At 56.5% G+C, this 12,254-nt stretch overlaps 1 protein-coding gene across 2 annotated transcripts in view; it reads left to right on the top strand.

The window, feature by feature from the left end:
- Positions 1 to 12,254, top strand: part of NECTIN1 (nectin cell adhesion molecule 1) — a 74,799-nt gene that overhangs the window by 44,101 nt on the left and 18,444 nt on the right. For both annotated transcript variants that reach the window (XR_007156410.1, XM_047878708.1), the window contains exons 2-5: positions 1,950 to 2,300; positions 2,832 to 3,134; positions 3,550 to 3,667; positions 5,100 to 5,251. Coding sequence is in view for 1 of the 2 variants with exons in the window: in XM_047878708.1 (XP_047734664.1) it covers positions 1,950 to 2,300; positions 2,832 to 3,134; positions 3,550 to 3,667; positions 5,100 to 5,251 (924 nt within the window). In the remaining variant the exon portion in view is untranslated. The remainder of the gene's footprint in view (positions 1 to 1,949; positions 2,301 to 2,831; positions 3,135 to 3,549; positions 3,668 to 5,099; positions 5,252 to 12,254) is intronic.

The following is a 12,254-nucleotide window of genomic DNA, read 5'->3' as shown; positions in this document are numbered from 1 at the left end:
GACCACTAAGACTGGGGAGTCCAGCCCGCTCTCTTATAGAGGAGGAAGATAGGGCTCGGGAGGGGGAAGTGACCGGCCAAGATCTCAGCTCAAAATAGGGCTGAGCAGAACCCAACCCTCCTGCCTCCCTGGTGGGTGCTTCCTCCTGTACTCCCACCAGCCCACAGTGCTCTCTGCCCAAGGACATGTCAGAACCCCACACACCGGCCAGGGGGACAACTGGAGGGGTAGGAATGGGGGCACTCCCAGGTGGGCCTTGAAGGGCTGCACGGATGTGAATAGGCATAAAGAAGGAGGGAGCACTGGGGAAGTTTTCAGGGCATGACAAGGGGCCAAAGATCTATTTATTCAGCAAATTTTTGAGTATCTGCTGTATGGTACACACAGAGGACACCGCAGTGACCCTGGGGACACAGCCCGTGCCCTCCTTAGGGGAGGGGTGGGGGGGGACAGCCTTCACCTATCATGGGCTTCCAAGCCCTCAGAGGAGTGTGCCCTGCTCTTGTGCCTCCGCCATGCAGAGGCTAAGGTGAGCCCCGAGTTTCCACTCCCTTGGGGAGCCACTGAGGCCATCCCCCCGCCTCTAGGTCAGTACGGGACCTGGCATTGATATTATCGATGGTGCTCAATAAACTGAGTGAAGTAAGGATACGACAATATGAAGGGTACAGATGCGTGGCCAATAACAGAGCTCAAGAAAGAGCCTGGGCCAGAGAGACCCGCTGGAGGGTCTCTGCCCTGCGTTCAGGATCAGGGAAAAGCTCAAACAAGCCATTCTAGTGAAACAAAGCAATCAGTAAGGAGACTGGGGGGAATTTATTCATTCATCCAACGCCACTGATCACTCCCTCCTTCTTGCAAATCTCTATTCCCATGGGTTCCGTTGCAGTCTGCCTGGCCAGAGCTATCTACTGAGTACCTACTGTGTGCCAGATGCTGGGCTGGGCACTGGGGCTGGGGCGACTGGGAAAGACACAGACCCTGTGCTGGCGGAGAAGTCACAGGCGTGAACAACCACATCCGGAGGCAGAAAAGATCTGTGATAGAAGTGGCTGGATTCACACGTGCAGGGAAGATCTGGGAAGCTTCCCAAAGGAGGTGGCCTGAGTGGGAGATCCATAGGGGAAGGAGGGGGAAGAGCCTTCTAGGGCTTTCTAGGGAGCTGCACGAGCAAGAGTCTAGGAGTGATAGGAGGAGGGAGAGAGAGAGGAAGGGAACATGGAAACATGGCATGTTCTGAGAAGCGGCCCGGGCCCCGTGAGAGGGACGGAGCCAGCGCACCCCAGGGCACGGGCACTCCGCCTTGAGGGAGAAGACCACGGCGGGGAGCATAATGGTGGCCACCGTGAGCCCGCATGGTCAGCGCCTCCTGCCTCCTGACACTTTCTCGTTAGTCTCATTTGGTTCTCCCAGCAACCCCGTGAGGTGGAGGACTGGATTCTATGCCCCATTTGCCAGAAGGGAACTGAGGCCCGGGAAGGTGAGGCAGTTGATGGCCCCTAGGGAAAGCAGTGCATTCGACTCCCGCCCCTTATTAAAAATAAGGGTGCAGGTATATATTTACTGCCCAATGGAGCACTATGGGTAATGCATCGCTAGACGAAAAGGCAGCTATGGAACAATACGTACAGTATCATTCTGATTTCGTCTTAAAAAAAAAAAGATGGTTATGCAGAGAAACCTGGAGATCGAGAAATTAATATAGCGAGAAAAAAATAAGAGAAGGGATTTCCTACAAGACGATCAGTGGTCCTTCTGAGTGGTGGGGATCACGGTCTTTTTCAGCATCCTCCAGAGTGCTTTAGTAACAAGCGATTATTTATTCCTTTGATCAGAATCAAGAGTGACAAGAGGTAGAAAGAAAAGAACAGCGCACAGGGAGTCGGGGGCGGGGGGTGCGGGCGGCCGTGCCTGTCACTGACCAGTCCCCCGCCGGCTCCTTTGACCAGGCGCCCACGCCCAGGTGGTCCAGGTGAACGACTCCATGTACGGTTTCATCGGCACGGACGTGGTCCTGCACTGTAGCTTCGCCAACCCGCTGCCCGGCGTGAAGATCACCCAGGTCACGTGGCAGAAGGCCACCAACGGCTCCAAGCAGAATGTGGCCATCTACAACCCCGCCATGGGCGTCTCCGTGCTGGCTCCCTACCGTGAGCGCGTAGAATTCCTGCGGCCCTCTTTCACCGACGGCACCATCCGCCTCTCCCGCCTTGAGCTGGAGGACGAGGGCGTCTACATCTGCGAGTTCGCCACCTTCCCTGCCGGCAATCGAGAGAGCCAGCTCAACCTCACTGTAATGGGTAAGCTGGCCTCACCCCTCCCTCCCTGCTCGTGCAGAGGCCCGTGGCCTGGCGCTTGGCCACCCTCGTCGTGTGCCTCGGTGGCCCCAGACAGTCTCCTTGGTTGGCATGCTCCCAAAGCTTCCGGTCCCTTCCGGCCAGGCTGTCCCACAGCTCACTCGGGATTGGGTGCAAGGCCTTAGCTGTGCACAGAGCTGAGGGTCACGGTTCGGGTTGGAAGCCCCACCACAGGGTACTTTGTGGGTGACCGGGAAGCAGGCAGAAGCTTCCGACACCACGGTAAGGAAAAGGGCCACGTGAGCCGCCGGCCTTGAGCACGCCAAGACTCCAGGAAGGCCTCCGCTTGACCAAAGGGGGTGCCAGGTAGGGCAGGAAGGACACAGGTTAGACAGGAAGCAGTCCCCATGAGAAGGGCTGGGAGGGGCTTTGGGCACAGCTCAGAGGCAGGGATGGCCAGGGTGACCTCCTGGGCCAGCACACCTTGGATGAAGCCGTAGCGCTAGCCCCACGGCTCCCTCTGCTTCCCCGCAGCCAAACCCACCAACTGGGTAGAGGGCACCCAGACAGTGCTTCGAGCCAAGAAGGGGCAGGATGACAAGGTCCTGGTGGCCACCTGTACCTCGGCCAACGGGAAGCCTCCCAGCGTGGTGTCCTGGGAAACGCGCCTGAAGGGCGAGGCGGAGTACCAAGAGATCCGGAACCCCAACGGCACGGTGACCGTCATTAGCCGCTACCGCCTGGTGCCCAGCCGGGAAGCCCACCAGCAGACCCTGGCCTGCATCGTCAACTACCACATGGACCGCTTCCGGGAAAGCCTCACCCTCAACGTGCAATGTGAGCAGGGCGCAGCGCAGGCGGGTTTCGGGGTGGGGGGGTGCTGCTGTCCCCTCCTACCGCCCCACTCTTGCCAGCCCTCCCTCCTCCTTTGCTCCGATCTCTCTTCCTTTGCTTCCTTTGCCCCCTTTCTGCTCCTGCCCGCCCCCCAGCCTTCCCCTCCCTTTCTCTTTTCGGGGGTGCGTTGTCCTCCCCTCTCTCTTTTCCCCATCTCCTTCCTGTGCCCGTCTGTCCTCCTCCTTCCTCCATTCCCTTGCTGCTTCTGCTCCGAGGGTCCTCCCCCCTCTCTCCCCATCTTCCAGCTCTTTCCATGTCACTGCCCCTTCCACCCCAGCCCCATCTGAGGCTCACTCCCTCGCCCCAAGCCCTGCTCTCCTGACCTCACCCTTCTCAAACATCGTCCCTTGCCCCACAGACGAGCCCGAGGTGACCATCGAGGGGTTTGATGGGAACTGGTACCTGCAGCGGACGGATGTGAAGCTCACGTGCAAAGCCGATGCTAACCCCCCTGCCACCGACTACCACTGGACCACGTAAGTGCTCTGGGGCTGGCTGGTCGCCTTGGAGGGTGCCTAGCTGGTCACAGGGAGGCACACCACCCCACCTCCAGGAGCATTACGTGGGGAGAAAGTTAGGGTCTTGGTTCAGGATTCTCAGTGAGAAGGGGAGGGGCTGCGAGAGACCCCAGCCACGACAACATCAGGGTCAGTGGGACAAACCATTCTGCCAGAGGGGGATCCCCTCATCAACCGCCTGCCTTCTTCCCCCTAATAAAGAATCTAGTCGTTCTCCTTTGGTGATTCAGTCTGAGTCACTCCCACCCCAGCCCCCGGTATTTATTTTTATCGAGGTGTCCCCAGGGAAGCTGGCTTTCTGGAGCATCCCAGATCTTTCTTTGTTCCCGTTCCTTCTCTCCAGCACCCCCAGATTCTCAAGGAGGGGGCAGCCGTCACCCCAGAATGCCTGCGTCCGTGGAGTGCTTGCCCCGTACCCCGCCGTGCCATTCTTGGCTTCACAGTCTTTGAGCCTGGCTCTTGAAGGGTCCTGTCTGCCCCTCCAGCCGGCTCTGATGGCCTGAGCCAAGGTTCTTCCCAGAGAAAAGCTGGGTGGGACGCATAGAAAGGAGGATATGGGGGAAGCCAGGAAGCGGGTTGACGTGGATGGCCAGGAGATGGCTGCCCACATTGTCTACACTCTGTTTCCTGGAAGTAGAAGGCATTGGCCTGCCCTAGCTAGTTCTCACCCTCCACTTTCTGGAGCCAGAAGTGTTATCTGAAGGTACAAGTGACCAGTTTCGGCTCTGTGTACCAGGGAGCTGCTAGGTCCAACAGAATAATAGCTTTGTGACATCGAAAATCAGGAGGAGGCTCCCCTGTGTCTCCCCCAGGAAAATGGCCTATGATATGCCCAGCAAGAAAATGAGATAGTGTACCGGAGCACGATTCCTCCACATGGGTCACATCTCATCACCTGAGCAGCTTGTTAAGATACAGATCTCCAAGCCGTGGCCCCAGCGGTTCAACCTCAGTAGATCTGGGGTGAGAACCCGAACATCTATATTATCAACTAGCAACCCAGGAAACCAACGACCAACCACCAGGAACCTGGCGTAGTTGGGAGAGCACTGTGCCAGGAGCCAAAGACCTGGCTAGAGCCCCAGTTCTGTCACTTACTAGCTGTGTTCTTTGACCCTGAACTCAAAGAGCTTCTCGTCTGTTCAGTGGGACCAGTCCCTTTCCGGCCTGTCTACATCTCAGTGCTGGGACATGAGCGTGAGATGCCGAATAATGGGAATCTGCCAAACGCAAGAGATTATTGTCGTGGTTATTGTTGGTACTCCGTCCAAGACAGACCCTGCCTATCAACTCAGCAAGAGGGCTGGGAGTCTTGGAGGCTGGGTGACACCCGGGGAAGCTTCTGGGCTGGAGGGTCATAACCCACTGCCATGTCTCCCCATCCCTGCAGGCTGAATGGCTCTCTCCCCAAGGGCGTGGAGGCCCAGAACCGAACCCTCTTCTTCAGGGGGCCTATCAACTACAGCCTGGCAGGGACCTACGTGTGTGAGGCCACCAACCCCATCGGCACCCGCTCGGGCCAGGTGGAGGTCAATATCACAGGTAGGAAGCTGTCCCCTGTCCTGCCTCTCCCCACCCACTGCTCTGCCTTTGGGGCTAGGTCACTGCAGGAAGTTTCCGTCTCCCCTTCCTCTGGTTCTCTCCTGAGCTCTGGCCACTGGCCTTGCTTTGCTTTTCTCTTTCCTCTGTTGAGGCTGTGTGTGAAACAGGGTGACCCCCGATCGGAGAGGGATCAGAGAGAGGTTCCAGCAGAGAGGAAGTGGGTGCTGTTGCGGGTGGGGGAACGGTGCGGGGACAGGTGTTAGAGCCTGCCCAGGTCCTGTGATGCCGGCTTGGTGGGGCTGGGCTTGGAGGTGGAGCTCATTTGCTCCTGCAGTTCAGGAAACCCGCACAGACAGGCGGCAGGGTGAGGCTGTCCTCAAGCAGGGACACTGGAGGAAACACAAGGAGACAGCCCAGAGCCATGGTGGTCGTGTGCCCTGAATTGCTGTCTTCCCTGCATTTTTCTCTGTGTCGGTGCAGATGAAGAGATTCGGCCGCCTGACCCTCTCAGGGCAAAGGGAGCAAAGAGCTGGGATGTCCTGGGGGAGCCTTCATGTGGGCCATGAAGGGAGCATGGGTTTTAATGTCAGACAGCAGGGATGTGGACAAGTGCTCCTCGGAAAATGGGCATAATTCGAGGTGCCTTGAAAGCTTCTTGTCGGAATATACGTAATGTGGGCCAAGGACCTAGTGCAGACGAGCCTGTCAATAAATGGCCCCTGCTCTATGATCATTATCTTGGCCCCTGTCATTATCATTATTAATGGGAGGATCAAAACAAGCCAAGAGAGGGGTAAACTTGCCATCACAGCTTCACAGCCAGAAGAGGGAGTGTCTTTAACATTGTGGCTGAGGCAGTTGCAGGAAAAGAAAGTGACAGAAAGAAACACCTGGGACGGGCAGGGGTGTCATGCGGCTGGGGGGATGGACAGGAAGTGACCTCAGGGAGATGTTGAGCCGGGCTCCGGAGTCTGGGAAGTTGGGAAGTGGTGCCCACGCTGGACTCCAGGCACAGGACTTGGGCAAGCCCTACAGACACATCGGCTCCGGGTCCGCGTCCCAGAAGTAGGAGACCTCATGTGTGGGTCCATCCGAGGCACAGCGGCAAAAGGAGCTGTCCAGTCACACTCGGGGCCGTTCCGTCCCACTCTCACCAGGGGGAGGTGGAGTCACTTGTCGATTGCTGTTTTCTTCAACTCCCTGCCCGTGGCGCTCACACTGGTCAACTCCCTGCCCGTGAACCAGAAGTAATAGAAGCGTCCGAGGTGGAGCCTGGGAAAAGCTACGGCAGCCCGTCCTCCAGGCTAGGGTTGGGGGCGGTGGGGAGGGGGAGGGCCAGAAGCACAGACTTGTCCCCTCCTGGAGAGAATTTGGGCAAAGCTCAGTAAGAGCCTCACGGGTGCCCGAGCTCTGGCCGTGGGGCCATGGGACAGACAGGGATGAGGAGTATTCATAAGGGAGCATAACCACGCCACAGGGAGGCGTGTCGTACGGGGGCCATGTCAGACTTGGCCTGAGTGTGGTCACGTAGCGGTTCTTCCTGGCTGTGTCGCTTTCACGTCTCAGAGTCTCAGCTTCCCAGTCTGTATGACAGAGATCATATATTTATCTCAGGCCAGATGCATACTCTGCTGGCTGGAGACACTGCTGACTGGGAAGTCAGGGGAGGGGGCCAAGAAACGGGAGCAGTGATCTCCCGTGATCCTACCCCTGGCATGAGTGGACCAGCCAGAGGCCCTTCTAGGCTGATGGGGCCAGGTGGCGCTACCCAGCTAAGTCGGGGCCTCCCTTCTCCCAAAGCTCGAGAGGCGGCAGGATGACTGTGAATGCACGCTGCTCATCAGGGACTCAATGGCATCCAGGAGCAAGGAGGAAGGGAAGGGGGCACTTCCCAGGCTCAGGCTAAAGAAAAGAGAGGAAAGGGAGGACGCGAAGCCAGCCGTGGAGGCGGGCCGTCTCCTTGGGGCTGATGGCAGCAGTGGGATGCCCCGCGTGGGATCTGTGGTCAGGCCTAGCTGGCCTGTGGGCAGGCGGGCCAAGCTGCCCAGGGCTCCAGCTGGAAGACGCATGCGGCATAGCCTCCCGTGCTCCCCGGAGGCACAGAGAGAGACAGGGCTGGTAAGCAAAGTCACACGCAGGTGACTTGCATGAGGACATTCTTGTTGACAGCCCAGTTAGGCAGAGGCCAGGGACGCGTGGTGCCCACTGAATCACTGATGGGCCCGGGAGCCGTTTAGCCCGCCCTCCCGAGGGAGGACCTCTCGGGCCCGCAAGACGGCTCAGCCGGGAAGCCTGAGCCTTTTCACAGCCATGTGTTCTGGCGCTCACGGCCAATCTCCGAGCAGCCGCTGACACCACCGGCCCTTGTCCCACATCAGCTGGTGCCTATCACGTTCTCTGGGGGCCCACTGTGGGGGCACAGCCATGCCCTGTGCTCCAAGCCCCACTGGTCAGGAGGGAATGCATCAGCGAGACGGATAAGTGGAAATTTAATTTTTCATTCTGGCCATCCGTTCGGGTAATAGCTTTGCCCTGGGCGCATCTGGAGAGGAAAATGAAGAGAAGCCAGGGCAGGGGTGGGAGGAGGCGGGCCGCAGGGTGTGTGCCAGAGACACGTGCGTGTGCAGGGCACACGTGTGCAGGGCACTGCACCTGCACAGGCTTCTCAGGGCCCCGGACCCTGGAGAAGGTGGCATTTGAGTTGTTCCTACAAGGATGAGTGGGCAGTGATGGAGGGTGGGGGTCCCCAGGCAGGGGAAGCTTGTGGGAGGAGAATAGTGGGAGCACTGGAAGGAGTGGGGCTTTCTCTGTGTCGCCAAAGGGGAGCCTCTCAAGGGTTCTCAGCAGAGAGGCAGGTGGTTTAGACCAAGCGTTTGGGAGGGGCTGTACAGTGAGGAAGAAACAGGCCTCGGCTGTGGTCATGAGGACGAAGAGACAGACTCCCCAGAATTGGCGTGGACGTGTCCATGGGGCCCGGGGCCCTCACACAGGCCCATTTTTGAGATCTGAGTACTGAGAGCAATTTCATGGGGTTAGCCCAACAGTCACAAAACAACCCAGTGAGCTTCCTTCCCTTCTCCCTCCAGGGGTAATGTGAAAGGCGGGGATGGGCGCTCAGGGTACGGCCTTGACCAGATGAAAAAGGCCAAATGGGGCAGCATCTATCCCTGGGACGGGGGCTATTGGGAAAAGAGTATCCAGGCTGCTCTAGGAGCAGAGCAGGGAGGCCACTGTGGTGCAAGCGTCTGGCCCAGTTCCCATTTCCGGGAAGCCCCAGGTTCATCCACTGGGGACAACCACTTGAAGGTGAAGGTAACAGGGCTCCTCCCTCTTAGACCGGGTGTTCCTGTGACCGCGTGTTGGTGGGGTTTCGGGGTCCTTTTGGGACGGAGGGTGCATGCCTCTGAGCGTGTAAACGCAAGCAGACGAGCGCCTATGTGCAGGCCGAGTGGGCACACGGGAACCCTGGCTGTGCCATGGGCAAACGTGCCTTTCTGCGGGCGGGCAGATGGCAGGGTGTGTCGGGGAGCCCCTGAACAGACAGCTGTGTCTGCGCCCCTGGGAGGATTCGGTCCTGCTCCAGCGTGACGAAGCCCTGCCCCGTGGCCTACACAGCTGCTGCAGCTGTCTGACCCCGGGCCTTCCCACTCTCCCTACGGCCCCTGCACTGCACACTGGGAGCTGTAGTTCCAGCAGCTTCCCGGCCTCATCCCGTGATGCTAGAGCATTTCCCGCCTGCCTGAGGAAGCACCAGGCGTTGGTTCTAGAAGCAAGCCCAAACATCCTCTTTGAGGCTAAAACTCCTCCAGATCCCAGAACCAGACCATAAACCCTAACCTGCCCTCCACCTCAGATCCATCCAAAGCCCCTGTACCAGCCCACCCGTCCCAGTCAGGAAACCTTGGCCCCAAAGGAATGCAGAGCTCCCACTGCCCCCAGGGTCCCGGCCAGCCTGCCATCCCAGAGTGGAGGCTGCAGTCCTTCAGGAAAGGGGGCTGAGCTGCCCGCTTTGTAAGACGATGTAAGGGAGGCCTGTGAGACCCCACCACCCAGCTCTTCTCTCCCCGGCCAGCAGAGGCCCTTGAGGCTCTGCTTCTGGTGCCCCAGGAACTACTAGCTGACCGTGACAGCTGGAAGGACGGAGGGGGCGGGCGGGTGCTTCATTCCACACCAAGCAGCCGCCTCTCCTTGCAGATGAATGAGGTCCCCATATGGCATCTTCACACGGAAGTCTGCAATGCTGGACAGTCATCTCAGCCATTTGTCTACCTCTAGGCAGACCTGGCCCTAAAGCAGATAACCAGGGTCCCCTTTGGTCCCAAAAGAACCCCAGGGAAGAGTAAACTCCCTTAGGACTCGGGGAAGAAAAGCGAAACAGAAGGACCTAGAGGGGGACCCAGAGGCTCAGCTCTAAGACAAGCTTTGCCTTGACACAATTCATTCAACAGATGTTCTTGAACTCCGGCCACATGCCAGGCAGTGGCCTGTCCCTGTCCCTCTGGAGTCTGTGTTTTAGCACAGAAGGAGGACAGACAGCAAACAGATAGAATACATTTGAAAAATTACAGTCATTTTGAAGGTGACTTGGAGAAAAGAGCAAGGTCAAGGGGTCCCAAGTACAGGGGTGGGGTTTGTGAGCTGTGGTTTTAGACAGGGCAGTCAGGGGAGGCGTTGGTGAGAAGGTGATGTCAATGAGAAGTTTGATCCAGGCCCTGAAGGAGGTGAAGGGGTAACCTGAGACATGGGAGCAGAGTCTTCCTGGGTGGAGAGCAGCCAGTGCAAAGGCCCTGAGGAAGTTTGGAGCAGAGTGAGCCAGGAGGAAAGCAAGAGATGGAATCAGAGGTGGAGAGCAGAGGCACAGGTCATGTAGAGCATTTGAAGCTCTTCAGACTTAACAGGATCTCTGTGGCTCCTGTGTTCAAGATCATCTATAGAGGCAAAAGGTAGAATTGGGGAAGCCGGTTAGGCAATTACTACAATAATCCAGGTGACCGATGATGGTAGCATGGATTAGAGAGGTGGTGATGGTGGGAAATGGTCAGATTCTAGATTTAGTTTAAATTCAAACTTATACACTAATTTGGGACACAAGCCACGCCCATGAAACGGGAAGTAAACTACCATACTGTGATTAGTGGGGGCCAAAAACTTCAATCTAGTCAAATAAAACGTAGGAGAGCTTTATTTTCATTGGGTCTCTGCTGGCGCAAAAAGCATAAGAATAAATATAATGGAACTTGTACTGCACACAACTGTAACACACTGAATGGAAGCAGTCCCAAATTATCACGAGTCCGCCATTTCCCCAGCTCTTCTCCTCGCTCCTTCGGGAGAGAACTTTAGCCATTTGAAAACTGGCGGAAGGACCAGAGCCAATTGTGGTGGATCCTGATTTGCATTTACTACAGGGTGTTTCATCAGAGGCTTTACCATCATATATCAGTATATGACAAATGGAATGGAATTGGGTATTGTTTCTACTAGAATGAGATGTGTAGACCATTAATACATGAAAGTTCAACAGAGAACAGGGAAGTGTGAGCTGGAGAAGGCCGGGCTGCACAAAGACAGGACTGAAGAATGGAAATGGGCACAAGGGGATGAGGAAGGGCATTCCTGGCAGAGTGAACAGCATGAGCAAAGGCTTGAAGGAAAGAATCAACTTGGACAGCAAGGATGGTGAGTTAGCCAAGGCCAAGATCAAGTGGCGTGATGAAAGCTCTGAAGCCCAGACTGGCGTGGTCCAGCAGGCAGTGGGGAGGGGCGTTATTGCTAGTCTTTGAGAAAGGGAGTGGCAGTGTGTATGCAATGGAAATTAACCTGGTGACTGTGGATGGTGACTGAAAGAGAACAGAGACCAAATGAAGGTGGGAGATTCAGGAATCTACAGTAAAACCTGGCATGAAGTGGTAAGCAATTGAATAGGAGAAGTCAACAAGATTTGATGGAAAGACTTGAAACGCAGTTCCCTCCATTTGGATACCTTTCTTATTCTCTTGGCCTCTCCAAGTCCTTGCCATCCTTCAAGGCTTGGCTTAAGTCTTTCTGAGAAACATTTTCTAACTCCAGGCCACAGTGCCCTCTTTCCCCTGCATTCCTGAGGCACTTCTCTGCCACTGTCCTTGATTGTCTGCAGGCGGCTTTATCCCTAAGGGTGTCATTTGGTTCCCCAGATAGGCTGTGAGTTTTTTGTATCCTGTGACTAGCAAATTGATTGGATAGGTGGGTGGATGAGTGGATTGGTAGATGGGTACATGGGTGGATAGATGGATGGATGGACAGATGGGTAGATGGGTGGGGGGATAGATGTATGGGTAGGTGTGTGGGTGGATGGGTGGATGTATGTATGGATGGATGGATGGGTGGATGGGTGGATGGATGGATGGATGGGTGGATGGTTGGGTAGATGGATGGGTGGATGGATAGATGGGTGGGTGGGTGGATGGATGGATCGTGGATGGATGGATAGATGAGTGAGTGGATGGATGGATGGATGGATGGATAAGTGGACAGGTGGGTGGGTGGGTGGGTGGATAGATGGATGGACAGATTAGTGGATGGGTGGGTATATGGGTGAAGCAATGAGGCAGTTGTACAGAGGAGAGAGCACTCAGATATGGGGTGAGAACTGAAGAGGGAGCAGACGAGTAGAAAGTATGGAAGAGGCCAGGTTCCTATTAGCTGCCTTTTGGGTGTGCCTTGTGGAGGCAGCTCCCACTTCCTGGGGAGCAGGTGTGCAGCCCTTTTAAAGGCAGTAAACAGACCTGGTGAAGCAGGAGAAGCTTGAGGTTCCACGGAAACCGTTCTGGAAGTGAGCGGTGAGGACAAATATTCAATAAATATTTATTGGGCAGCCACTCGGTGACCTACACTGAGGACACAGTGGTGACAAGTGGTTGTGTTTCTCTGCCAACTCCTGCATGTGGAGAGGCCGGGAACGGGAGCATCTGGGTGGTCCCTGCTCAGCCATGTGACTGCAGGCAAATCGCCTCCCCTTGTCGGG

This window comes from Prionailurus viverrinus, chromosome D1, assembly GCF_022837055.1.
Source record: "Prionailurus viverrinus isolate Anna chromosome D1, UM_Priviv_1.0, whole genome shotgun sequence".
NCBI classification, from domain to species: domain Eukaryota; kingdom Metazoa; phylum Chordata; class Mammalia; order Carnivora; family Felidae; genus Prionailurus; species Prionailurus viverrinus.
Note: the sequence above shows the minus strand (reverse complement) of the source record. Positions and strands in the feature narration are given on the sequence as shown.